The 27,781-nt window shown below is 53.2% G+C and overlaps 1 protein-coding gene across 1 annotated transcript in view; it reads left to right on the forward strand.

Moving 5' to 3' along the window:
- The first annotated feature begins 11 nt into the window (after nucleotides 1-11).
- Nucleotides 12-27,781, forward strand: part of LOC146246130 (cell adhesion molecule DSCAML1-like) — a 50,782-nt gene continuing 23,012 nt past the window's right edge. The window contains 5 exon segments of the mRNA XM_084683792.1: nucleotides 12-54; nucleotides 8,280-8,600; nucleotides 11,343-11,489; nucleotides 26,460-26,606; nucleotides 27,272-27,550. Of these exon segments, the coding sequence (XP_084539918.1) occupies nucleotides 12-54; nucleotides 8,280-8,600; nucleotides 11,343-11,489; nucleotides 26,460-26,606; nucleotides 27,272-27,550 (937 nt within the window).

Consider the following 27,781-nt stretch of genomic DNA (forward strand, 5'->3'; position numbering starts at 1 on the left):
CTATTTATGGCATGTGGCTTGTAACTTTACTCCTGCTGTACTCTCTCCAAGAAGGTAATACAATGGCTTTTCATTTATTTCCTTTATATTTCGCTTATCTACAGTGCCTGAGTTATTGCAGTTTGAGCAAAAGTATTGTAGTATTGTAATCATTGGCAGCAGAATCTAGGTTGTTAAGAAATTTGGTGGGGATGGCCATGTAATTGTATTGATCTATTATTGGACGCCATGGAAATTAGGAGTTTGCCAAACGAATCAGCATACTTAAAAAATGTAATCGTGTCAGCAAAGTGTAGGTAGTAACTAAATGGTTTTTGTTAATAACGTGTGGAGTAAATTTTCTATTTTCTATTGCTATGTAGTCGTGTGCACCCGTCCGTGGTGCTGCAGATGGTGCAGATAGCACGGTTTGTTTTCGCATTATACTAAGGAGAATTATGAATATGTAAAATGGCTGGATAGAGGGAACGGTGTCGAAGACAGGGAAATGGAAACATGTTTTGAACGCCTGAATCGATCACTTTATGAGGCTCGAAAACTTATGTTGGCCGAAAAGTTATGAGTGGAAAATATTATTTGATGGTCCTTTCACGTTTTTCGAATGTTTTTATTGGGGGGGGGGGGGGGGGGGGGGCAGCAGTGATTTTGTGCGCTTCGTTGGTGTGGTTTTGTGGGTCCGTATATATGGTTGTGTTTGAGCGCTGGCTGAAAGCTCCGGCGCACCATTCTGAAGGGGGCTCTTGTGATTTTTGGGAGGTAATCTTCAGAAGATTTTTGGCAAGACTCTGCAGTTGACGAGTCGTTGCCATGTGTCAAATAAAGGCCCCCTTTCACCTAAATAATGAGAGCAATTAGGCCTCTTCCCATAATGAATAAACAATTAAATATTTTACGAATTGCTATTTATTCCGATGCATTTGCATTGAATTCTGGTGATTTAATTTGTCTTCAATAAATTGCATTGTGTTTTCGAAAGGAATGAAATCCTCATATTTCAAAGGCTTGTTCAATATGGCAGCAAATCCCCGACCCTATTACCAAGTTGATCTCTCCTGCTATTACAGTGTATTATAATAATCCTGAACAAATCTGCGTTGAAAATAATACAGAAACTCAACAGCATTTCTACGTCCAGGCCTTCTCATAACCCTTTGTTTATTCGGCCTGTTTAGAGTGATGCATGTAAGGTTATGAATGACGATTTCATAATTTACACAGGCCTGGAACAATACCTAGATGTGTTTATCAAAATGACATGAAGAATTCGGCAAGGATTGTAGATAGGAACGTAAAATGCCTTTGCTTGTCAGACAACATTTTTGCTTTTCGTTTCCAGCTCTTGATCTTGATGTTGGAGTTGAGAATACGGCACAGTTTGCAAATTATAGTTGATATTTTGTTTTTGTATCTGTCTTATCCGGCCAATGACCGATGAATATCATTAAAAACACTAGAAATATACGATTTCAGTTTAGCATTTGACTGGTTTCTTTAAATGTATAATTTGATCTATTTTAGTTGACGAAATTAGAAACCCCAGGTGCGTGGGTACATATGGACAAGCCCAGGCGTGTTTCCCACTAATAGCGCACCTGAACCCAGGGTGCTCTGTGTGTGTGTGTGTGTGTGTGTGTGTTTGTGTTTGTGCGCGTGTGTGTGTGGGCGCACGCGGGGAGGGGAGGGGAGTATATGGAAGCCATTGGAAGGGGACACCCCCGTTGGTCTGTTGTCACAAATTGGGATTTAGTTCATTTCAGTGACAGTCAATAGCCTATGATTTATGAAGTAGCTTCACACAATATAACCTACTTAAAACCTATGATTTATATAAATAATAAGCTATATGTCTAAAAGAAATGTGTTTTTACACAACATAAGCTATGCCTAGACTTAAACACAAAATTCAATAGCTTCATAATTGCCCAATTACAAAAAAAGGAGAAAAAAACAGTGGGGCCCTTAAACCATTTCTAGATGGCAATTATTGAGAAAGATATGCTAATTAATTGGCCTGTTTTTTTCTCAATCTTTAGGCCTAGACTATGGAACTGCACCTTACGGACTAACAAACTGAATTTCGTCTGTTTGCGCAGGTCGCACATTTAAAAATAATTTGATTGGAATGTATTTCGATGTAAAATGTCTTTTAATTCTTCTCAATATTCTTGTGCGTATTGACCAAAAATAATGATAATGTTGTTTTATGTTTAAAATGTGTTGATAATTATTGAATTAAGCCAGGGTCAAGAGTAAAGTTATTATAAATGGAAGCATTAAAAAAATAAAATAAGCCTGGACCATTTTCCACCTTTTTACATACAACTGTAAAGATAGGCTTATACGTCCAATTTTTGGGAGGGATCGCAATCAACACTCAACCTGACAACCTCCCTCTCCCCCCAATCACCCTGCACTCACACCTTTACCACCAAACTATCACCACGAAAACGTCCCCTGCCCTCCCTCCCTCTGTCTCCTCCCTCGTAGAAAATAGAAAATATGCAAAATTGTTCGCTCTCTTCGCTCTCCATTTTAACCCAAATCCCCAGCTGCCTTTTCTTCTCAGCTGCACAATTAGCGTTGCGATCTGCAGTATCACCCAATGACAGAGCAGCAAACCGGGTCAAGGGCCAAAAGAGTACCAATGACTGCTCACAGCGCTCGTTCCTATTTTTTATAATCGAATATGTCCACAGATGTTCCGACAGTAGGCTACAGGGATATGCATTGGGCCTTATGATTGCATCCAGGCCTGGACCACTTGTATTGCTTACTAAAGCTTCTCTTATGAATGTCGCTATTGTCGATGGTTCAAATAGGCCTAGAGCCTACAATGTTTTCCACAGTTAGGCCTACAGCTATTTTAGAGGCATTTTCATACAAAAACATATATTTATTTTTTACTGCTATATGGGCTTTAGTACACGATTTTAAATTTGATCTCAAATGTGTGACGTGTCCTAATTGTGCTAGGTTAATAGCCTAAATCTAATAATCAGGTTTAAAAATTATTTGACGTGACAGACCAAGTAGCCTATCTCCTGTTATGTTGACATTGTCGTTTGTCACATGCCAACGTTTACGGACATGTCTTTCTTTTTCTTTGACCCCCAAAAACTTTTTCACTGCAGTTGATGGCAAATCGATTTGTGAAGGGTGAACCATTGGGCATGGTCTACTCTAGTGTGTTCCACTTAGTGACGTCCGTAATCAGAATGAGGGTCCGTTATAATTTGGCGTGGTGTTAACGCCTTGGTAAAACATCCCTGGCGCTCGGTGCTGGTGCAGGAGTTGCGCGTTGCAGTGGTGGCAAGCAAAGGAGAGCGCAAAGCAATCGGGGCACCTGAGCTTACGGTTCCCCAACGACGGAGCTCCACGCCCCACCGATAGGATGTCACACCTCGCTGCCATGTCTGCTAACGGACCTTCCTGTGTCGCCATCTCCTCTTTGAATTAGTTAATGGGCTGGTGATAAATCTCGAAAATGCAAAGCAGGGCGAATAACTCAACTGAAACCGTCAACCACAAAACAATTATTTATAGAACAGAAAACGCCAAGCGAAACCTGTCAGCATGGATTTTTGAATGTGCGTTAGGAGAACCGGTAGCTCAGGTGCGCCAAAATTGAGCGGCGTTACCATCTTCCTTCCCCTTGAGTCTTCACTTTCCTATTTTGGTTAGCTAGCCTACATGTAGTCAAAATGTACAAACATGGCAAGCAGGTGGTTGTTTTTGTCGAAAGTATTCTCTCTCTCTCTCTTTCCTCCCTCCCTCCATCCCTGCCTCCCTCCCTCCCTCCATCTCACTGCACACTCTCCCCTCCCTCTCTCTGGCTCATCACTGGGCAGAATTAAAGGTTGGGGGAGGGGCGTTTTTTTTTTAATGCAGACTGAACTGGGACTTGTGATCCACAGATTTGATATTCACATTAAGGGAGAAAACTGGCTGCTTTGATGTGAGGGGAGAGCGGGCCTCGCGGGACTGCTGAAGTAGCACACTTTTTCACTGACGCAGCACGGGCCGGGGGGTAGGGGTTGGGAGGTGGGGGGCGTTTGGGTGGGGGGGGGGGTGTTAGGGGATTGGGGGGCAGAGTATACAGCATGAAGGGGGGGGACGCAAAGCCCTTCCTTGATGAGACGCAACCCCAATAACCCCCCCCCCCCACCCACACACACACACACACCAAGCACCTACTTATTCAAGACCCCCCCGAGGATTATGCATTAGCTTACACCTAACCCACTCTCTCCCTTCCCCGTTGCAGCTTGTCTGTTTGTGCCCCGTCGTTCCGTTCCTTCCCTGCCTCTCTCTCCCGCGCGCCCCTCGCTCGGCGCACACGCGGGGACACACACAAACGCCTCGCTGTTTTTTGGGGAGAGCACTTGGGCACAAACGCAAAACACAATGGCGCGCGCGGCTTCAAACGCCCTCCCGTCGCGAGACGACACTTCCAGGATCCGAGCTAGCGTAGGGAAAGGTGAACGATGGATATATTGGGGAAGGGAGAGGGGGGAGAAGAGAGGGGGGGAGAAGAGGGGGGGGGGGAGAAGGGGGGGGAGAAGAGGAGGGGGGGAATCGAGCTCAGGGAGGTAGGAAGGAGAGGAGCAGGAGCAGCACACTGGAAACAAGAGTTTCAGTCTGGCTGAAAATGATCCTACATCTGTCTCCATGGGAAGAGGAGTTCCATGATGTGTGACAGAGAGAATGAGAGAGAGAGAGAGAGAGAGTGAGAGAGAGAGAGACGGAGAGAGAGACAGAGAGAGAGGGGGGGGGGAGATGTGGGCGGGGTGGTGGGGGGGATAGAGAGAGAATGAGAGATACAGAGAGAGAGAGAGAGAGAGAGAGAGAGAGAGCACTGATGTGTGTGCACACAGGCGGAGGGGTTCAAGAGAGGGAGCGAGAGCGAGACATCGAGAGCGAGGAAGCGTTCCGCGTTCGGTTGGATGCAGGGAGCGCTGGGTGTGAGAATGTGTATTTCTGGGGGGGGGGGGGGGCGCTGGCATTTGTTTACTTGCTCATCTGTGTGTGCACTGTGTTTTACACACAGTATGGGTGCGTGTGAGGAACGTGTGTGTGAGAGTGTGAGATTGAGAGAGGGGCAGAGAGAGAGAAGGGTAGAGAGAGAGGTAGAGAGAGAGAGAGAGAGAGAGAGAGAGAGAGAGAGAGAGAGAGAGAGAGAGAGAGAGAAAGAGGTAGAGAGGGAAAAGAAAGCTGGCGCGCGCCCGCGTCCCCCCCCCCCCCGTCCGTCCGCGCGCGCGCTGGAAAGACGTAGACCAGCTGCATTATGCATAATGAAGTCTTGCATAGGCAATGGCCGCTGCCTCCCTCCCTCTCTCTCTCTGCCATCCATATTCATGCCTCGTCCTCCAGCAGCCTGCATAAAATAGTGGCTCAGTGTGCACTCTGGCTGGCAGCCTTGGCTCAGTCTCCACAACACCATCAGTAGGCACCGCCGCGCCGCAGCCAAAACACCTCGCCACGCCGCCGACGTCGACGCGTTTCACTTTTAATGGGGGGGGGGGGGGGGCTTGTCGCCTGCCCGAACCCGGGGGCTCGTTGGGTCCTTATTGGGTTGTGGAGGTCGGGGGTTTAGGGCAAGCTCGCCAGATTTTTCCCCCCCTTGTGTCTTCTGTCCTTGTTGGTGTTTGGTCAACGTGGTTTTCACGTCAGCAGGGGCCTTTGTGGAGCTGGGCTTTGGGTTTTTCTGGAGTTTGGTGGTTTTGATCGGTACTACTTGGTTGCAAAAAAAACAAAACGAAAGCGCTCGACTGACTTGAGTCAGTTGTTCAGTAAAAGATTCCTCAAAATGGTGGTTACTGTTCCAGCCTCTCTGTCCGTTTGTTTCTTGCCTCTTGCGTTGACTTACGTTCCGAGACCTCACATCACCTTTTCAACACACACACACAATGCATATACATGTTACGTGTTTAGACTCGGGTTTTAGACTTTTGTTGTTGTGTCTTTATTTAGCATTTTGAGCTTTCACATGTCTTCTGCCTCCATGGCAACCCATCTGTCTCCTCCCAGTGTGTGTGTGTGTGTGTGTGTGTATCTCCTAAGAGCTGCAGTGTGTGCCTGTGTGTGTGCGCGGAGTGTGCGTCTGTCTGTGACAGCCTTTGAGTGGTACGAGTTTGCCCTGATCCCCTCTCTATCCCACTCCCCAGTCCAGCCCCAGGGCCCTAATCTAGGAGGGGCGGTGGTGGTGGAGGGGGGGGGGGGGGGGGGTGGAAAGAGAAGTTACTACTGCCCAGCCCCCCCTAAGCTCTCAGGGTGACCCCAGCTTGCACAGCCCCCCCCCCCCCCTCCACTTTAGTCCAGTCTCCCCCCATTTGGAGATTATAGATATTGCAATCTTTAATATGAGCTTTATGCTCAGGGACCATTATCAGTAATCTGCTGAGGGGCGGGCATGCGGAGGGGGGGGGGTTGCCTGACCTGGATTTGACAGCCCACCACAGGAACGGACACGCTTCATATTTACCATCTGTAGCACGCTGCCTATCTCCCATCAATCTGCAACCGGGGAGGGGGTGGGGGGGGGGGGCAATGGGTGCAGCGCCTCGTTGAAAGGGTCGCAACATTATTGACTAGCCCTTAGGACGGATTACTCAAAGGAGGCCTTTCTGAGATCCAGGCGAGCCGGGGACGCGTCAGGGGTTAATGTGCAGCCTCTGTCCGTGGTGCTGATCCCGTGTGGCGAGGGGGGCGGTTTTGCCGGGCCTGCGGTCGTTCCTTTGCCTCTCTCTCTCTCTCTCTCTCTCTCTCTCTCTCTCTCTCTCTCTCTCTCTCTCTCTCTCTCTCTCTCTCTCTCTCTCTCTCTCTCTCTCTCTCTCTCTCTCTCTCTGTCTCTCTCTTTCTCTCTCTTTCTCTCTCTCTCTCTCTCTCTCTCTCTCTCTCTCTCTCTCTCTCTCTCTCTCTCTCTCTCTCTCTCTCTCTCTCTCTCTCTCTCGCTCTCTCTCTCTCTCTCTCTCTCTCTCTCTCTCTCTCTCTCTCTCTCTCTCTCTCTCTCTCTCTCTCTCTCTCTCTCTCTCTCTCTCTCTCTCTCTCTCTCTGTCTCTCTCTTTCTCTCTCTTTCTCTCTCTCTCTCTCTCTCTCTCTCTCTCTCTCTCTCTCTCTCTCTCTCTCTCTCTCTCTCTCTCTCTCTCTCCCTCGCCGTAATCTGAGGTGTTTGTCGGAACAGCCCGTCGGTGTCCGACAACTCCGGCACCTTCCCAGGCTGCCCTGTGCCCTCTGAACCCTGTGACAGCGTGGTGCTGAGGGTCTGCTGGCGGGACAGTGGGAGTAAGAGGACCTCGAATACAGTCTGGAGTGTCAGTGAAACCTTCCAGAAGCTTATTTTGGTGTAAAAAAGATGTTTGAAAGTTGTGTTGTTTGAGGTGAATCCTAAGTTTCCTGTCAGGGGTTCCTTTAGAGGTCAATGGCTGACCATCTTTGAGGATTGTGCGTGTTAGATTTATTTGAGGGGGGTGGGGGGTGGGGAGGGGGGGGGGGTGAAGGTATGGTTTTATGCGACCACATCTGTTCATCCATAACAGAGCCCTTTCTCCCACATAATCTTTCCCTTCTTGACCCTGAATTGTGGGGGACTTCCCTCTCTCTCCCTCTTTCTCTCTCCCTACTGCCTGTCTGTCCCTAATCTGAACACCCAGGAGGAACACTCCTGGTGTGTGTGTGTGTGTGTATGTGTAGTGTGTGTGTGTGTGTGTGTTAAATATGAAAGGAGATTAAACAGACTTAACTCCCTGCGTCTGGCATAGAAATTCCAATCACATAACCTATCTGTGCGTTTTCTGTCTCTGCAAGTGTGTGTGTGTGTGTGTTTGTGTGTGTATTAGGGAGTGTGTGTGTTTGTGTAGAGGTAGGAGGCTCCTCCTCCACCCACCTCACACACCACAGGCTTTAGCCCAAATCCCTGGCTTTCTGCATCACATGACTGATGTTTGCAGCTGGACATTTGACATACATTTGTTATGATTATTTTGTTACATATTTGAAGGGCATTGCTTTTCCTCCTCCATCTTTTGCTGTCGTGAGCCTTACAGTATATTGCATCGCCGCTACTTTTGAACCGATTCATGCTTTGAATCACCATCTGGTCAATATTATAGATTTGTGTTTGTATTTTGACTTCAGAATGCCACACGTTCACTAACCCGCCGTTTGTCTTGAACTCCCTTGCTGACCTGTACTGTATCATCTACCTCTGGCCCTTGGTAACAGTCTCTCTCTCTCTCTCTCTCCCTCCCCCTCTCTCCCTCTCTCCACCTGGCCCCCTCCAGTACACAGCGAGGATGTGGGCTCCACCAGGCTGTACTTTGTGAACGCGTCCCTCCAGAGGGTGACCTACTCCAGCTCCGTGGGGGTGTCCCTGCCCTGCCCCGCGGGCGGCACCCCCACCGCCATCCTGCGCTGGTACCTGGCCACCGGCGACGACATCTACGACGTGCCCCACATCCGCCACGTGCACGCCAACGGCAGCCTCCAGCTCTACCCCTTCTCCCCCTCCGCCTTCAACAGCTACATCCACGACAACGACTACTTCTGCACCGCCGAGAACCAGGCCGGCAAGATCCGGAGCCCCAACATCCGCGTCAAAGCTGGTGAGCGGGCTCGTTGGGGGGACGTGGGTGTGTGTGTGGGGTGGGGGGGTGTTGGGGGTGGGTTGGGGGTGGGGGGGTGTTGGGGGCCACAGAGGAGATTAGGGGAAGAATATAAACGTGCGAGGTGAGGGGTAAGTACAAGAAGGAAATACTGGATTGGAGGATTTGGTGAGTGAAGAGGGGGGATGTGGTAAATCCCCAAAACGGTCAAGCCTTTGTTTGACCAGGTGACTGTCTTTCACAGACGAGCCCTGCAGTTGCAAAGGATCGAGTTGGATTCTTGTTTGTGAGAGAATTGAGGAGCATGCAAACGGGGAAGGGAGAAGATGGGCAGGACATGCAAGAGGGAAAATGAAGACAGCTCAGGAGAGAAGGGAATGGATGGAGAAGAGTGGGGTGGGGGGGGGGGGCGGAAGAGGAGAAGGGGAAAGTTTCCAAAAGAAAAATGGAGGCCAGTAATTGGCAGCTGCCAGAACACTTGCTACTCAAAGAGGCACCCGGCCTAAAATAGCCCGTCCCATAGCTTGGCTGACCTAGAACACGGTCTACTGAGAACATCTGTAGCACAGAGGACCCTCTGGCATCGCCTACCCCACACCCTAGCTAACCGGACAGGAGTTCCACTGCAATACCAGAAACCGCCACACAAAACTACACTTCCCAGAACCAACCATTGAAACAGGAACAGAAAGTCTGTTTTGAAGAGTCCCATAGCCAGTTGCATGTATTCAACCTTACTGTAGTAACTCTACACTTGCCCACACCATCCTCTTCAGCTAGGCTGACCTCTGTGGCCCAAATCCATACAAACATCTGCGCATGCCACCCTTACACCTGTCAGTATCTAAGCAGAAGTCACTGGTTGCTATGCCGGCCATGGTATCAGATTTGCGACGTTCTCCCATCTTTTTCTGTCCTTTCTATCCGTGTTCTCTCTCTCTCTCTCTCTCTCTCTCTCTCTCTCTCTCCCTCTCTTTCTCTCCCTGTTTCTTCTCTTCCCTGCTCCTTCCTTCCTCTCTCGCTCCTCTGGTGCCATGCTAAATATAGCCGCAGCACACTTCTTTAATTATCTCTCATTATGAAATCTAATTGGTGCACTCCATTGATTAGTCTTCCTGCTGGTGCTTTAAGAAGGTGGATCTTTCATCAGATACCAGTGTGTACTAGGATTAGTGAAGGATCTGCTCATGTTAGCTAAGGGGCTAGCCCCTACATAACCAGCCTAGCCCTGACCCTGGCCCTGGCCCTGGCCTAACCGTGTGCCTGGTTCTTGTACATAAAGTAGTGGATGTGGATCCTCTACGGTCTGTTGATAAGGGCCACATCCGGACAAAAACCTTTTGGACACATAAAAATGTTGTGTCTGTCTTCATAAAACATTTTTTACACAGGCGACTTTGTCGTTTTGCCTCCCTCCCACCCTCACCACCTCCCTCCCTCACCACTTCCCTCCCTCACCACCTCCCTCCCTCCCGTCATTCACATCAGGGCAGACAGGCTGCCCCTCCCCCTCCTGCTGTCAACATCTGTTTTCATATTCTGCCTCCCAACACTGACCCGCACTAACACTCATACTCATACTAATACTAATACGGGCGCCAAGCCGCAGATTAGAGGCAGGGTCCCTGAGCTGCACGCCAGCCGGCGGCTCGCTGCCTTCATTCCCTCATGACCCAAAAGCCCGCCCTGAGGAGACCGAGGATTAGCTTTCGACTAAACGTCCCCGTCGTCACCGGAGCAGTACCCCCTTTTTTTTGGTTTTGTCGAGGGGTTCAGGTCAGGCGGGTGTGTGATCCCGGCGTGCTCGCCAAGTTGTGGATTCCAATCCGTCCGTGGCGCTGGAAAGGACGCTGCTTGTGCGGCGTGACGTGATGTCCAAGCACATGTACATTTGTCGGTTGCTCCCAGAATGACTCGTGTGCGTTTATCAAACACACTGAAATATGCGACATGCAATTTTTCTTTTTATTCTTCTTCTTCTGTTTTTGTTGTTGGAGCAGGAGGGACTTCTGTGGTGTTATTCTCAGAAAGCCGTGGTATTAAACAGTCGAACTGAGCACCAGTGGAGCTACACTGTGCACGACTGTGTTATACTGCAGTATCAACCTGATGCTGCCAGTACTCTCCTCTGCTGTTACCAGGGAGGGGGGTTCCAAACCAGTTTCTTAGCAACCTTCAGACATGTCCCGGCTTCTCGTGATTTCACTAATGAGTTCCTGCTCATTCAGGAGAGTGTAAAATATTGCATGAACATGCATGAACAGTGCGACGCTCCCTCACGGTTTAAAGAGCATGTGTTACGGAATGGCGCCCGAGAGCATCTCTCGGTTTCCTCCTCCCCAAGTTGTGTGCAAAACAATAGATTAGTGTCTGATGTTGGTGTCAAGCTAGCCAATCATTTCATGTTTATCCCATTCAAAACGGGGTTATATCGTTTTGGGTGCAGACAGTTGTAGGATTAGTTCCAATAACAGACAACATTAAGATCTAGAGTATGTCACAGTTTGCCCCTTTTTGTTGTAAACAAATAAACAAAACAAAAAAATGCACTTAAAAAACAATGAAACTCGGCTTATATCTCACATTAAACTGTAGTATAATATCATACTCTAGTATGACATGGCCGCATATCACTTGAAACTTTACATAAGTCCATGATGATCTGCTGCATTTATTTGTGGCATTTATTACTGTATTACCATAAGATTGATAACCTATGTGTGTGTGTGTGTGTGTGTGTAGTTTTCAGGGAACCTTACACAGTGCGGGTGGCAGACCAGCGCTCCATGCGGGGCAACGTGGCCGTGTTCAAGTGCCTCATCCCCACGGCCGTGCAGGAGTATGTCAGCGTGGTGTCCTGGGAGCGAGACACCGTCTCCATCATCCCAGGTAGGAGGGGGGTCCACCAGTGACACCTGGGACACCTGGGGGGTGGTGGTGGAGGGTGGTGGTATGGGGGGGGGGGGTCATGTGTGTGTGTTTGTTGTTGTGGTTGGAGACGTGACGCTCGCCGCTGTACTGTCCGTGTTCCTTGACCGAGCCGTAACTCCCTGTTTGGCCGTCTGCTCGCCGTTCTGGATCACTGAGTCAACCGTCTCCCTCCCTCCCTCCCGCCCTCCCTCCCTGACTTCTCCATCCACATTCTCTCCTTCTGCCTATTTGCCTCGCATGTCCCCCCCCCCAGTCCCCCCCCCCCACACACCCATCGTCCTCCCCTTCCCGCGCAAACCCCTCCCTCCGCTTCCTCTTTCCTTCCCCGCCCTCCGTCACCATCCCTTTCTTTCTCCTCCTTCTCTTCGTCTGCAATTGATGGACTCCATTGTTTGTCTCCCCGCTACTTATCTCTCTCTCCCCGTCTCCAAATCATTATCCTAATTTAGATCCATGGCGGTTCTCCTTGACATGCAAAAAAGGGACGTCTTCCCAGTCTACCCTCTTCGGTCCCCCTTCTCCTCCGCTGGCCTCTCCATTGAATCTATTTCCATTCTCCTCCTCCTCCTCCTCCCCTCCCCCCCCCCCCCCGTCTTGTCCTTGAAGAATACTGCTACAATTAGAGACACTGGATGTCAATAGAAACCATGGCCTCACATTCGTCTTCATTAACCTCATTTGTGCATGTGTGTGCGCGCGCGCCCCACTCGCGCCCCGCGTGCGCCCGGGCTCGCTTCTGCCTCGCACGTGCATGGATGCGACAGGGCTCCGAACGCACGCGCGTCCGTACGCGACCCGGCGTGGCGCGCCCTGTACGTGCGGCGCGCCTACGACGGCTGCTCGCCGTCGCACGAGTGAGAACAATGACTTGTGGCAATGCCGCCTTCTGAAGCGACGACAATAACAACCTGGAAGGTGCAGGGGGGGAGAGGAGAGAGGGAGAAGAGGAGAAAGAAGCAAAGAAAAGAAAAGCAAGCAGGGTAGTGGGGCAAGAACTGCCTCAGGACTCGACAGATGGTGTTCTATATACATGCACAAGACACACACACACACACACAGTGTGCAAGCGCTGAGCGCGCGAGACCCCTTTTGTCGCTACCGTCGAACGTAGCAAAGTGGATTTAATCCACGGAGCCGTTCGAGGGTCGCGTCTTATCGGTGCGGCCTCTCTTTGACGGATCCTCTTTCTGGAACAAGTGTCTGTGAGTCACAGCGCTGCTCTCTTGGAGGGTGTGTGTGTGTGTGTGTGTGTGTGTGTGTGGTGTCCACGCGTCCCTGTGCTTGTCCACGCAACACAACACTGGACAGGATGTACATGAGTGTCACAGACTTTTGTTGTTTTGTTCGCGGCTGTGCATACCGCCAAGTGGGCTTCTGTGTGTAATTGGGGATATGTAGGTCGGCCGATGAGCAGCAAGTTTGAAGATCAAATGGCGAACATGGTGAAGCGCTCGCTGAACTCTCCCCCACAGTTGGAGTTGGTAAACACAGCCCCCGCCCCCCCGCCCACACACACACAAACAGTAGCAGTGGCGAAAGCATTGCTTACCCTTCACCCTGGACCACCCCAATCAACAAAGGAGACAATGACCTAATCAAAATAACAGCACAGCAATACAGTAATCTCTCTGAAACACAACACATCTGCCATGCAAATCCATAATCTGCCCAGAGCACCATACAATCTGAACATTGCAATACTACACTCCCCCCTCCCTCTCTCTCTCTCTCTCTCTCTCTCTCTCTCTCTCTCTCTCTCTCTCTCTCTCTCTCTCTCCCTCTCCCACTGCCTCTCTCTCTCCCTCTCTCTCTCCCCCTCTCTATGTCCCTCTTTGTCTCTCTCTCTCTCCCTCTCTCTCTCCCCACTTCTCGTTCTCTGGTTTTCTCTCTCGCACACTCCCGTTCTGTGACAGTCGCCTGTCAGTGTCGATTGCCCACGACCATCTAGACTCTAGATTCTGGAGAACATGCATGCACAGTTGCACACACACCGATTGTAGTACCATACTGAGGCGCAAGGCTCGTGAGAATGGTTATGTAAAGGGTCAGGTGGGTCAATGAACTCTGGACATCCAAGTGTGTGACAGGGCTGGCCTGCTTCTATTCAGCCAATCACCCGGTCTCCTGGTAGGCTCCAGCCAGTCATCTCGCTGCTGTTCAAACCCTCTCTCTCTCTCTCTCTCTCTCTCTCTTTCTCTCTCTCTCTCTCTCTCTCTCTCTCTCTCTCTCTCTCTCTCTCTCTCCTTACTAAGAAAAAGCTGAAGTCTAAAGGGTGCACAGATAGGTCTAATGAAGATGGGGAAATTGAAATGGATTTTGTGTGTGTAAGGTCTATCCGGATCTGGTTATCTGAGCATAGACCTGTAATTGGATGGTCATTGCAGGCAATGACAGGAAGAGGGAGAGGGAGAGAGAGAATGTATCCATATGTGGGTGCATGCATGTGTGTCTGTGCTTGTGATTTTGTGGTGGTGGCTTTAACGGGACGGTGAATTTCTTCAAACATCACAGTGCTGTGGTTAGATAGATAGATAGATAGATAGATAGATAGATAGATAGATAGATAGATAGATAGATAGATAGATAGATAGATAGGTAGATAGGTAGGTAGGTAGATAGTTTGATAGATAGATGGATAAATAGATAGATCTCTCTCACTTTCTCCATCTTTGCCCCCATCCCCCCTTCAGTTAATTTAACATTGGGCTGCCTGATTGCTTTTAGCATTAATATTCTAATAAGGGTTGTAGGTAAATAATTAATGCAATCCACTAGCCTTCCCACCTCTCTCCCTACTTATTTTTCTTACACTCTCTCTTTTTTCTCTCTCTCTCTCTTTCTCTCTCTCTCTCTCTCTCTTTCTCTCTCTCTCTCTCTCTCTCTCTCTCTCTCTCTCTCTCTCTCTCTCTCTCTCTTTCTCTCTCTCTCTCTCTCTCTCTCTTTCTCTTTCTCTCTCTCTCTCTCTCTCTCCCCCCCCCTCTCTCTCTCTCTCTCTCTCTCTCTCTCTCTCTCTCTCTCTCTCTCTCCTCTCTCTCTCTCTCTCTCTCTCTCTCTCTCCCTCTCTCTCTCTCTCTCTCTGTCTCTCTATCTCTCTCTGTCTCTCTATACTTTCCTTCCTGTTTCTGTGGAAAAAGAAAGCGCGAGTGGAAAATAAAAGGGATTAGATGTCAGAGATGATTAAAAGGAGACAGGGGGGAGGACAGGTGAGAAGGGAGGTGAGAAACCAAAGCGAGCAGGGGGCTGGGAGAGGAAACAGGAAAGAGAGGAAGACGAGGCTGTGCGAGGAAGTGGAACCTGGGAAAGAGGAGGATCAGGAAGGCGTCAGATCCGCGAGGGAAACGGCTCGCTTACAAAACACGGTCGTCCCCGGTCGCCACAAGGTTAGCCACCGTCTTATCAGGGGGAGATCACACGGGGGGGGGGAGGGGGGGGGGGCGGGGGGCGCGGTGACATAACATGGCAGGGTCCTGACCCCCCCCCTGACCTCCAGCAGGTTTGAATTCCCTCACCCAGACTCTCTCCATCTGGGGCGGGACACCTTCCACACCACGCTGACCACACCTTCACACCGTTTGTGCGTGTGCACGTGCACGTGTGTGTGTGTTCCCAGCCTGGCCCACTTTCCTGTCCGGTCGGGACAGCAGGGGGTTGTGTGTATCGGGGAGGGCGGGGACGGGGACGGGTGGTTGTGTAGACTGACCTATATACCCCCCCCCCCCCCCCCGCCCCCCCCATCCCCCATCCAGGGCCATCCCTGTCCCTGTCTCCAGCCCCACATAGCATGACACACATGAGACGGCGGAGGGCTCGTCACTTAGACGGAGCAGTGAACTGATGGATGGAAGAAGAGGGAGGGAGGGAGAGAGAGAGAGAGAGAGAGAGAGAGGGGGATGTCGTCGCGCGCAGGTCGAGCTAGCCTCCTCCCAACCCGTCGCGAGCCTAATGAGTCTGCTCGACGAGCACGGCACCAGGCAGCTCCACCAGATGGCTACGGCCACACGCCCCTGCCAAGAGGCCCCGGCGCGTCCACCTTGCCCACCTGGCACGCAGATTAACCCCTCTCACCCTCTCTGTCAGCCTTGCTCGCACGGCCCTCTCTCCGCCCCCCAGCTCGGCCGCACGCAGACCCCGTGCAGGACCGGGAGGCTCGCGTAAGGTTCGTTCGAAGCGGCCGGCTCGTCATCTTGTGGATGTCGTTTCGTGCCTGTGGAGGAGGTGAGGGAGGGGGGTGGCTTGTTTTATTGGTCCCTGGCTGGGTTTTGGCGTGGGCGTGGATCTGGTTGTGGGTGTGACGCTGAGGGCTTTGGGACTGGGCCTGGTACTAGTGTGTGAGGGATGGGTGGTGTAGGGATGGATGGTGTAGGGATGGATGGTGTAGGGATGGATGGTGTAGGGATGGATGGGTGGTGTAGGGATGGATGGATGGTGTAGGGATGGATGGGTGGTGTAGGGATGGATGGTGTAGGGATGGATGGGTGGTGTAGGGATGGATGGTGTAGGGATGGATGGTGTAGGGATGGATGGTGTAGGGATGGATGGATGGTGTAGGGATGGATGGATGGTGTAGGGATGGATGGGTGGTGTAGGGATGGATGGGTGGTGTAGGGATGGATGGGTGGTGTAGGGATGGACGGATGGTGTAGGGATGGACGGGTGGTGTAAGGCTGGGGGCAGAGGCGCTGCTGAAGAGCACTTCTCAGCTTGTCCCTCTGCCCTTAATGAAAGCACGAGGGCCGCTGGGTCACTTACAGGCTACATGACAGATCGATCCCCAGCCCACTCTGCCTCTGGGAGACCCTGCTGGGAGCTGGCCTCTCTCTCACACACACACACACACACACACACATCCTTTAGGGACTATTGTGGTATCCAAGACCATTAAGGACATTGCGGACCCTCCACCTTGTCACCCCCCCCCCTTACTCTCTGGGGACAGCAGTGGACACTCCTCAGTCAGAAACACTCACAGCAGGTTTACTTAAAAGTGACACACATACCCACACACATGAGAGAGAGAGAGAGAGAGAGAGAGAGAGAGAGAGAGAGAGAGAGAGAGAGAGAGAGAGAGAGAGAGAGAGAGAGAGAGAGAGAGAGAGAGAGAGAGAGAGTTCTGGGAGCAGTGGGGCGCTAGGTAAGGCTATCCTTTTGTAAATCTGTGTCTGTGCACTCAGAACAGGAATACATTAATGGCTACATTTGTCTGTTCCTGCGCTGGATTGTGTAAACACCAGTCTGACACATGGTTACTTCCACAATGTACAAGCCACTTACCCCCCCCCCCCCCCTTCCCCCTTTCACCTCCCCCAACCCCCTTTTAACATACACACACACGCAAGCACACACACAATGGCAACACAATAAAGCCATTTTGAGATGTTTCCGTCAAGTTGCCGAAAGTACCTGAACATGGAGAGCTCATCAAACATTAACGCAGCGCACATTAAAGATGTGCTGAGCTGTTGTGCGTGTGTGTGTGTGTGTGTGTGTGTGTGGAGGGGGCCCTCCGCACGTCGCATTCAGGCTGCCCGGGCATAGGGCAGGGTGTGACAGAGGGGGCAGGGGGGAGGGGTGTAGAGGCGAGGGCCCCCCCCCCGAGGCTCTGTAGAACCCAGCCCCATCGACTGTCACAGGCAGGCGGGTCAACACCCCCCGCCCCCGCCCCCATCCACACACACCAACACACACACACGCTTTCAACCCCCCTCCTCCATTCTCCCCTCGTCCCGTGGCACATGGCTGGGACATGGGGGGTGACATCAATGACAATGGCTGAATGAGGCAGCCAGGCGTACCAACCACACACACACACACACATACGCAGTGAAAACATACAGATTGTGCAAACTGCACGGGCTCTTCACCAGATCTACTAACCCAATCAAAAATGAACAATGGATAAGCTGGAGTGGATCTGGAGACCTCTTGTCTCATGTCTGTCTGTCTGTCTGTTCATCTGCTTGTCAGTCTGTCTGTCTGTCTGTCTGTCTGCCTGCAAGCCTGCTTGTCTGTCTGTTTGACTGTCTGTCTGTGTCTCTTTCTGTCTGTTTGTCTGCCTGCAAGCCTGCTAGCCTGCTAGCCTGTCTGTCTGTCTGTTTGCCTTTTTTGCCCCTCTCATGTTTGCCCCTGTGCTGCTCAGGAGAGGGGCAGAACAGATGGGGTGCTGGCAGCCATGTTTTACTCAATCACACTGAGTGTGCACGTGGGCGGGTGTGTTATTTGGCATGAATAAGCGAGTGTGTGTGTGTGTGCGTTCGCCTGTGTGTGACCACGCGCTGTTGTGTGTGCAAAGGGCCACAATAAGGGTAATTATCTCTGCTTGAGAGGCCAAGGGAGAGGAAAAGAGGGGAAGAAGGGGGGGGTGTAAGGGTAGGGGTGGAGGTGGTGGTGGTGGTGGGGGTACTGTGGGAGGGGGTGGGGGGGGCGGGGGCGGAGTCAAACAATACCACAACCACAGGGCTTTGTGTGCACAGAGTACAGGGCTGACAAGAGTTGGCCATTATGAAGTATTTACCCACTACACTCATACACACACACACACACACACACACACACACTCACTTTGGTTTGGGATTTCTCTCCCTTTTTCCATTCCCACACAACACAACACACACTGTACAGGCTGTGTCTGGTGTTTGTGTGTGTGTGCCCGCGAGTCTAACGGCAGTGTGTGTGGACCGGCACTGTATCAGTGTCAATCAGGGTAACCGGGAGAGATGGGCTAGGCCCTGCGAGCACATCACTCTGACAGATCTCTGGCCCCCGCCGTCGAACCCTCCAACCCTGTCTGTGCAGCCGTGTAAGCGAGCTAGGTAGGGGGAGCGCGTGATGTGCGCGCCTTGTGCGTGTCCAAACAGACCGCGGGGCTGCGGAGATCTCGACTCTGCCGTCCGTTTCGGGGGCGAATCCGGCCCGGGCAACAGTCGGCAGCGCCGCGTCATGGTTAGGTGACGTGAACCAACTCCCCCCTCCTCCCTCCCCCCTCCTCCCTCCCCCCTCGGCCCCCCCCCCCCCCCCCCCCCCCCCGCCTGCCTAGCCCCACCAGGAAAGCGAGAGGAGTCGTCGAGGTTGAAGCTTAATGATGTCAGGAAGCCTTACCCTGGGTCTGTAAGGGTTTAGTGTTCATTGGGGTTAGGATGAAGAAATAGGATTTGGGTAAAGAGGGCTTTTGTTTCCCTTTCTCCCCCCCCCACACACTTCTTTTGTTTAGGCTAGCTAAAGAGGGATTAACCGGACCAGATAACAGCAGACGCTGTTAAGAAATCGTGTTGAAGGAAACGCTTCTTTCTTCTTTTTTTTTTTTTCACTTACCAACTAACCACATTGGAGAGACTTAGTCCAATCTTTCCCAAATCTCTTTTCTGCTCCCTCCCTCCCTCCCTCCCTCCCTCCCTCCCTCCCTCCCTCCCTCCCTCCCTCCCTCCCTCCCTCCCTCCCTCCCTCCCTCCCTCCCTCCCTCCCTCCCTCCCTCCGTCCCTCCCTCCCTCCCTCCCTCCCTCCCTCCCTCCCTCCCTCCCTCCCTCCCTCCCTCCCTCCCTCCCTCCCTCCCTCCCTCCCTCCCTCCCTCCCTCCCTCCCTCCCTCCCTCCCTCCCTCCCCTGGACGTTCATCCCTTTCTTTTCTCATCACGAAAGACAGCGATTTTCTGCCTAATCCCGCCATGTCTTCCAGTGATGTCTGACCTTGTGACTTAATCAAGGGGGAAGTGCGGAACGTCCAAACGGAATCTGATTGGCGCAGTGCGCGGCGCGAGACAAGCGATGCGCGGCGATTTCCACGACGACAGACACCCCGTATGCCACCGAGTGAAAACGGCCTGTTTAGCCCTCAGGTGGAGAGAGGGGGGAGAGGGGGGTGGAGTTGTCGGGGGGGCGGGGGGGGGGGCGGTGTCGAGGGACGTGGTCAGGCATCAAAAGAGATCACAGCTGGTCAACCGGGGGCCATGTTCCTCCATGACCACTCCATCACACCTATTGATTTCCATGCTCCGCAAGTCTATTAACTGTTCAAACACACATAAAGGCCGTGTCAACATGGCAGCTACCTGATTGATTGGAGTGGGAGGGAAAGAGCAACACGCCACAGATACAGAGAGAGAGAGAGAGAGAGAGAGCAAGAGAGAGAGAGAGAGAGAGAGAGAGAGAGAGAGAGAGAGAGAGAGAGAGAGAGAGAGAGAGAGAGACGCCACCGGCAAGGAAAAAGTGGAGAGAAAAAGAGAGAAAGAGAGAGAGAGAGAGTAAGAGAGAGAGAGAGAGAGACCACGAAAGCACGGAGAGGAGGAGACAGGGAGCCCGCCTGCTCTCCCCTTAACCCCAAACCGCCGACAAGACGGCACTCAATAATTCAGGGTAAGGAGAGATGATACACAGCAGCTGCTGGCAGAGGTCCTCAGTGACTCTGATTGTTATCCTCCTCCTCTGGCTCGGCCCCGGCTGAGTGATCAGACCTCGTGCGACTGATCTGCCTCTGGTCAATGCCGGCTCCAGCGCGCTCCTATTTATAGCCCATGGGGGCCTCTGGCATCGAGGTCCATCACAGGTCCAGTTGCGGTCGATCCGGCCCCCCCTCGAAAAGCTCACCCCGCCGCGGTCTCTATTGACCTGTGTGTGGTTGCGTGCTAGGGAGCGGTCCAGGGCCACGTGTGTGTGTGTGTGTGTGTAGGTGTGTGTGTGTGTGTAGGTGTGTGTGTGTGTGCGTGAGGCGAGCTGTCCCTCAGAGCCGGCCCGTGACACTCCTCTGCCACCAGCGCTGTGATGGGAACGGACCAGTCAGCTCCACTCCGTGCAGCTAATGCAGCCCACAGCCCCGGGCTACACACACACACACACACAGGGACTGACACACACCATGTGGCCATCGCACTTTGTGTCTGTCTGAATCAAAACACGACGACATCATAAAATGAAACCAGTGACCCTGGGCTGGGTTTATTCACAAGGAGGGGTTTGTGCCAAAGAGATCATGTTTACTTTCCACACGTGTGTGTGTTTATAACTCTGACTGTTGACAGTCCATATAGAGCACAAGCATGTTTGAGAGGGTTTTGGGATGGGGAGGGATGGGGGTGGGATGGGGATGGGTTAGGGATGGGGGAGGGATGGGGATGGGTTAGGGATGGGGGAGGGATGGGGTGGGATGGGCGAGGGATGGGGGAGGGTTGGGGGAGGGATGGGGGAGGTACGCGGCCGAGTCCATCAACGTGTGGGAGGTGGGGCTTGTACAATGTAGGTGGTGAGTCCGTCCTATGCCACCCCCCCCCCCTCCGCGCTCTGTCCCCTCCCCTTCCTCTGTCCCCTCCCCTTCCTCTGTCCCCTCCCCTTCCTCCGTCCCCTCCCCTTCCTCCGTCCCCTCCCCTTCCTCCGTCCCCTCCCCTTCCTCCGTCCCCTCCCCTCCCCTTCCTCCGTCCCCTCCCCTTCCTCCGTCCCCTCCCCTCCCCTTCCTCCGTCCCCTCCCCTTCCTCCGTCCCCTCCCCTTCCTCCGTCCCCTCCCCTTCCTCCGTCCCCTCCCCTTCCTCCGTCCCCTCCCCCAGTGTTTACTGTTTAAAGTCACACTGGGTAAATTGGGACAGGCCAGCCAGTGGAGCAGAAGAGACGTGCTCCCGATGCAGGGAGAAATACTGGACCCTGCTCTCTCTCTCTGTTTATCTCTCTCTCTCTGTTCATCTCTCTCTCTCTGTTCATCTCTCTCTCTCTGTTCATCTCTCTCTCTCTGTTCATCTCTCTCTCTCTGTTTATCTCTCTCTCTCTGTTCATCTCTCTCTCTCTGTTTATCTCTCTCTCTCTCTGTTCATCTCTCTCTCTCTCTGTTTATCTCTCTCTCTCAGTTCAGTTCAGAATGCTTTATTGGCATGACAGTTTGGGTTGAGCAGTATTGCCAAAGCAGTCCATATTGAAAGGACATTTTAACATGTATATCATAACATTTACCACAGAGTCTAACAATAAAAATATGGCAAAATAGCAGTTGCATTGTAAGTTTAACAGTAACACATAAATGCATGTTACATATACAGAAAGGTTTTAACAGTCATACAGGGTTGGTTCACTGTCCCTCAAGTTGTTCCATCCTTAATTTCTCGTTTTATAACAAGCTCTGTGTAGTTTTCAATTAACTAGTTCAATTTTTCCAGATATTGATCTCTTATACTTTTATATTTATAACATTCAAGTAGGAAATGTTTTTCTGTTTCAATTTCCCCTGATGTAAAGTGCCCACAGATTCTGTGGTCACTGCACATCTCGCACTCTCACTGTCTCTCTCTCTGTTCATCTCTCTCTCTCTCTCTCTCTCTCTCTCTCTCTCTCTCTCTCTCTCTCTCTCTCTCTCTCTCTCTCTCTCTGTTCATCTCTCTCTCTCTCTCTCTCTCTCTCTCTCTCTCTCTCTCTCTCTCTCTCTCTCTCTCTCTCTCTCTCTCTCTCTCTCTCTCTCTCTGTCTCTCTCTCTCTCTCTCTCTCTCTCTCTGTTCATCTCTCTGTCCTCTGTTTGCCCTCTTCCTTTCCTTACCCCTCTGACACACCCATGCACACACCTCCCATTACACCAACCCCCTGCCCCCTGCCCCCTGCCCCCTGCCCCCTGCCCCCTGCCCCCTGCCCCCTGCCCCCTGCCCCCTGCCCCCTGCCCCCTGCCCCCTGCGCCCTGCGCCCTGCGCCCTGCGCCCTGCGCCCTGCGCCCTGCGCCCTGTGCCTTGCGCCCTCCCCTGCACCTCATGGAAAGGTAAGGGGAAAGGTGGAGGGAAGGACCTGGGGGCTGGGGCTAAGGGGGGGGGGGTTGCTATGGAGGTCAGTCTGATCGGCCGACAGATAGGAGGAAGAGGGCCGACGGCAGGGATGATTGAGGGATGAGGTAAGCAGTCAGGATTAGTTAGGGGCCGGAGCCAGGACAGGACGGTGGAGCGTGGCTTTTTAATGAAAACACGAGCGACCTCAGCCGTCTCTGCCCTCCCTTTGACTCAGTAGTGTGTGTGTGTGTGTGTGTGTGGGGGGGGGGGGGGGGGAGGAAAATAGAGAAAGAGGGAGAGGAAGAGAGAGAGAGACATATATAGAAACAGAGAGAAACAGAGAAAGAGAGAGACCGAGAAAGAGAGAGAGAGACAGAGAGAGAGACAGAGAGAAACAGAGAGAGAGAGAGAGAGAGAGAGAGAGAGAGAGAGAGAGAGAGAGAGAGAGAGAGAGAGAGAGAGAGAGAGAGAGAGAGAGAGAGAGAGAGGAAGCACGAGCCCTACACTCCTCACGCCGGCCGGCGAGGCCTCAGCCCGTGACTTTCTGCCGCCGCTGAACTGTGCGGTCACGCTGACAAAGCGCCTTTTGTGGCCGAGACAGAGAGGGGGGCGGGCGAGCATGGCAGGACTAGTTGTTACACGTCGGCGGTGCCAATAAAGCCTGCTTTGAATGTGAATTGAAGAGGAGTGAAGAGGGTGCCCCCTTTTCTAAACGTGAGCTAGTGGTAGCGGGAATAAAAGGCAAGGGGGATGTCTGTGTATATTTAATTGGCCGACACCTGCTTGTACTTCAGTGTTTTACTGTAACGCGCGCCGGAGAAAGGGGGAGGGCGGGAGGGGAGAGAGTGGGTGTTTGTGTGGGGGGGTCTCACTTTGAATTCAGGCACGGCCCCCCCCCCCCCCCTCCCTATTCTCCTGTGGTTCATTTATGGCTGGTCTGCCCCTGTGAATGCATTAGAGGCAGGAGTGGGGAAACACAGTGGCACGGAGGGGCCGTTATCTCCTCCAGATTTGACTCAGCCCCCCCTCCCCCCTCCCCCCTCCCGAAAACACACACACACTTATTGTCACCACTAAGCACGTGTTGCAATCAAGGCAAAAGCCACAGCGGTGGAGCGGGGAGAGCGACTCTGTCCATGGTCCTGATTCTGCCAGAGAGATTCCCCCTGGGAGGGGAAAGCGACCCCTCTGTTGCTTCTGGTGCTGCCGCCTCTGTCCTCGGTGCTGATTGGTCATTCGGGTCTTTCAGGTATCTAGATGTCTGGATGAGCGTGAATACCGAGCACTGTGTTTCCTCTTTGCCTTTTTTTTAAGGGATCTGCCATTTTGTGATCTGGTGTGTTTGTGTGCGTATGTGCATGCGTGTGTGTGTGTGTTGAAAGAGGGCTATGTTCTTCTCTGTGTGTGTGTGTGTGCGTGTTTGTGCGCGTGTCTTGAAAGAGGGCTACGCGCGGCGTGCAGGCGCGCGTGCGCGTCTGTGTTTGCGACCCCTCGCTCGTTTTGCATTCCGGCGAGTGAGCACCTCGCAGAGCTCTACAATCGAGCGCCTTCGCTCCTTCTCCCCTTCTTCTCCCCCCCCCCCCCGTGACAGTCCCTCCTCTTTGATCCCTTGGTCCCCTCCCCCCAACACTCTTCTCTTCTCACCTTCTCTCGCCCTCTCCTCATTCCTCCGCCAACTCTCTGCCGAGCGAGAGACACACCACCAGGCAGACCGCGGTGTCTAATGTCAAACTCAGAACATCTTCTCTCAGACACACTTCTTCAATCCGGGGCGAAGAGGGGGAGGGGGGATAGGGGGGCGAGGGGGAGGGGGAAAGACTTCTTTTGAAGAATGTATTTTTGGGGGAACCGTCATTCCAATTATTTACCAAATGCCAACCGCTGGCTGAACTTTGACCCACTATCGTAACGCTGTGCGGGTCTCTTCCTGTTTGGTTTCGTTTTTTGTTTTTTGTGCTCTGTGTGCCCGCCTGCCTGCTGAGAGGGGGGCTGGGGGGGGGAGGGGAAGGGGAGCGGGCGGGCGAAGCCGCACCCCCCCCCAAACGCCGTCACCGAGGAGCCCGCAGGATGGCAAGCAGCCCCTAGCAACAGGGAGAGAGGGAAGAAAGCGCGAGAGTGCGAGGGAGGGAGGGAGGGGGGTGAGTGAGTGGGGGATGGGGGGAAGACGCAGAACATCAATAAATAATGGCCTCAGCGAGGAGGTGGAAATATGGGCCTCGTTAGCTGGGTGCCACTGCCTTCATTTGCATGTGAGGAAACAAGGCTGCGACTGACTCACACACACACACACACACACACACCGTACGCTACACACTCCCTCTCTCCCTCTCTCCCTCTCCCTCTGCGAGCTTTCTGTCTCTCTTCCTTCCTATTTCCAGCCTCATTCCGGGTGTTTCCACGGGCACCCCCTGCTTAGCACGACGAGCCCTGGTGCAGCTATGGCCAGGTGTGCCTCTGCAGGGCTGTGGGCACAGTGCTGGGCTTCAGGCTGCCACGAAAGCTTCAGTCTGACAAGGACCTTCACCATTAGGCTCGTGTGGCCTGGCTTTGACAACAAGCCCCCAGCACAGCATTCAAACCCACATAGTTACTGTATCTTCTGACACACACACACACACACACACAGGCACTTATACGCCTACACACACACACGCAGGTACCGGCACGCTTGTCTCTCTAATGCTCCAGCCGGCTCTGCTTTCATCTTCTCCCATACCTTCGTTCTCTCCTGACCTCGATTGTCCTTGACTGACAAACCCAAAGACAACAACAAGCCAAGGGGAGTAGGCTGGCAGGCAGACAGACAGACAGACAGACAGACAGACAGGCAGGCAGGCAGGCAGGCAGGCAGGCAGGCAGGCAGGCAGGCAGGCAGGCAGGCAGGGAAATGGGCAGGCAGGCAGGTGGGTTGACAGTGGGTGAGTGAGGGTTTCATGCAGCTAGCTAGCTAGCTACAGTAGCATTATTGGCTCTGTTTTTAGATTATCTAGTCAAGTCAGCATGAATACAAGCTGAGGGAGTACTGATTTAGTAATGAATATTTTACTCTGTCTGCCTCTCTGCTTAACAACAGAGAGGGGGGGGGACTAGAGTGGGAATGAGCGAGAGAGAGAGAGAGAGAGAGAGAGAGAGAGAGAGAGAGAGAGGAAGGAGGCAAGGTAATATCGTGGTTCATTAATATTAAGCATTAACCATCCGTCCAACCATTAAGACGGACGGAGAGACTAAGTCGATCGCGGGTTTCAAATGGCCCGTGTTTTTCCAAGTGTCTCCCACAAATATGGTGATTTTACCGGATGGCTCCTGAGGAGAAAGGGAGTGTTTTTGACAGATCCCCCCCCCCCCCTCCACACACACACACACACACACACTCCTATTCTCTCCGTTAGTCTCTCCTCCACCCTCCTCCTTTCTTCCCTCCCGCTCCGTACCAGAGTGTTGTGACAGCCTAGCGGTTGGTGTTATGGGAGTTGAAGTCTTCAAGTACACATTATCCTGTAAGGCTTAATTCCATGGTACAAACAAAGACTGACTGGGAAATTACAGGGCCAACGCCGCCGCCGTGACCCCGTCTCTCCACGCGCTCCCCCCGTCATGCGGCGGCGCTCGACACGCCAAGGGCTCCGCGCGTCCAGCGCGTCCGGTTCTGTGAAAACAATCGTAGTGATAAAAACACGGATGCACATGAACGCATCCATTGTGCTCCAGCTGTTGGCCCCATAGCTGCGCTTTGTTGCTGCGAAACCTACATGATCAGGGCACTGCCTGTGTGTGTGTTTTGGAGAGAGCGTGCGTGGGTGAGAGAGTGTGTGTGTGTGTGTGGGGGGGGGGGGGAGTGAGCTGAATGAACACTCCCGAACTGACAAGCGCTCATTATAGACGTGCCCTCCTTCCTTGTTATTTCCTCTCTTTCCTGCCCTCCCCCGCCCATCCGCTCCTCCCTCGCCGTCGCTCCTCCTCCAATCAGCTGGCAGCTTCCTGCCAGGTTGGCTGCACCAGTCGGCTTCCGGGCGGACAAGGTGATGTTGAACCTCTGATATCGATGACGAGTCTCTCTCTCTCTCTCCCCCTCTCTCTCTCTCTCTCTCTCTCTCTCTCTCTCTCTCTCTCTCTCTCTCTCTCTCTCTCTCTCTCCCTCCCTCTCTTTGTCTCTCTCTCTCTCTCTCTCTCTCTCTTTCTGTCTCTCTCTCTCTGTGTGTCTCTCCCCCACAGGTAACCGGTTCTTCCTGACGTCGTTTGGAGCGCTCTACATCTCCGAGGTGCAGAAGGAGGACGCCCTGTCCACCTACCGCTGCATCACCAAACACAAGTACAGCGGAGAGACGCGGCAGAGCAACGGAGCAAGACTCTCCGTCATGGGTGAGGCTTGTCTGCCACGACGCACCCGGCGCCGTGCCGGCGTTGTGTGGAATTGACGTTTAAAAAAAGGAAACGCCCTCCCCCGTCCCCGTCCCCCAACCTTCTCCCCAACCTTCTCCCCAACCTTCTCCCCCCAACCTTCTCCCCCCAACCCTCTCCCCCCCAACCTTCTCCCCCCCTAACCTTCTCCCCCCAACCTTCTCCCCAACCTTCTCCCCCCCAACCTTCTCCCCCCCAACCTTCTCCCCCCCCAACCTTCTCCCCCCAACCTTCTCCCCCCAACCTTCTCCCCCCCAACCTTCTCCCCAACCTTCTCCCCCCCAACCTTCCCCCACCAACCTTCCCCCCCCCAACCTTCCCCCCCCCCCAACCTTCTCCCCCCCCTCCCAACCTTCCCCCCCCCCCAACCTTCTCCCCAACCTTCTCCCCCCCAACCTTCCCCCCCCCAACCTTCCCCCCCCCCAACCTTCCCCCCCCCAACCTTCTCCCCCCCCTCCCAACCTTCCCCCCCCCAACCTTCTCCCCAACTTCTCCCCCCCCAACCTTCTCCCCAACCTTCTCCCCCCCCCCACAACCTTCTCCCCCCCACAACCTTCTTCCCCCCTCCCAACCTTCTCCCCCCCCCACAACCTTCTTCCCCCCTCCCAACCTTCTCCCCCCTCCAGACCCCACGGAGTCGTCCCCCTCCATCCTGGACAGCTTCCAGGCGGGCGAGGTGCGCGCCGGCCAGAGCGTGGAGCTGCCGTGCATGGCGGCGGGCTACCCCAGTCCCACGGTGCGCTGGCTGAAGGACGGCCGCCCGCTGCCCTCGGACGCCCGCTGGACGCGCCGCCTCACCGGCCTCACCGTCAGCGACCTGAGGCAGGAGGACAGCGGCGCCTATGCCTGCGAGGTCACCAACAGCTTCGGCTCCAAGGAGGTGTCCGGGCAGCTGCGCGTGATAGGTGAGGAGCGGGGGGAGGGGAGGGAGGGGGAGAGGGAGGGAGAGGGAGGGAGGGAAGAGGAGAGGGAGGAAGGGGGAGGAAGGGGGAGGAAGGGGGGAGAGGACGAGGGGGGTGGGGGGAACGTCTGCATCTGGATGTGACGGGTTATTGTGACGGGCGAAGGAGGAGGAGGGAGGGAGGGAGGGAGGGAGGGAGGGAGGGATGGAGGGAGGGAGGGAGGGAGGGAGGGAG

The sequence above is a fragment of the Hypomesus nipponensis genome, chromosome 20, assembly GCF_054491055.1.
Source record: "Hypomesus nipponensis isolate SF chromosome 20, ASM5449105v1, whole genome shotgun sequence".
Classification (NCBI taxonomy): domain Eukaryota; kingdom Metazoa; phylum Chordata; class Actinopteri; order Osmeriformes; family Osmeridae; genus Hypomesus; species Hypomesus nipponensis.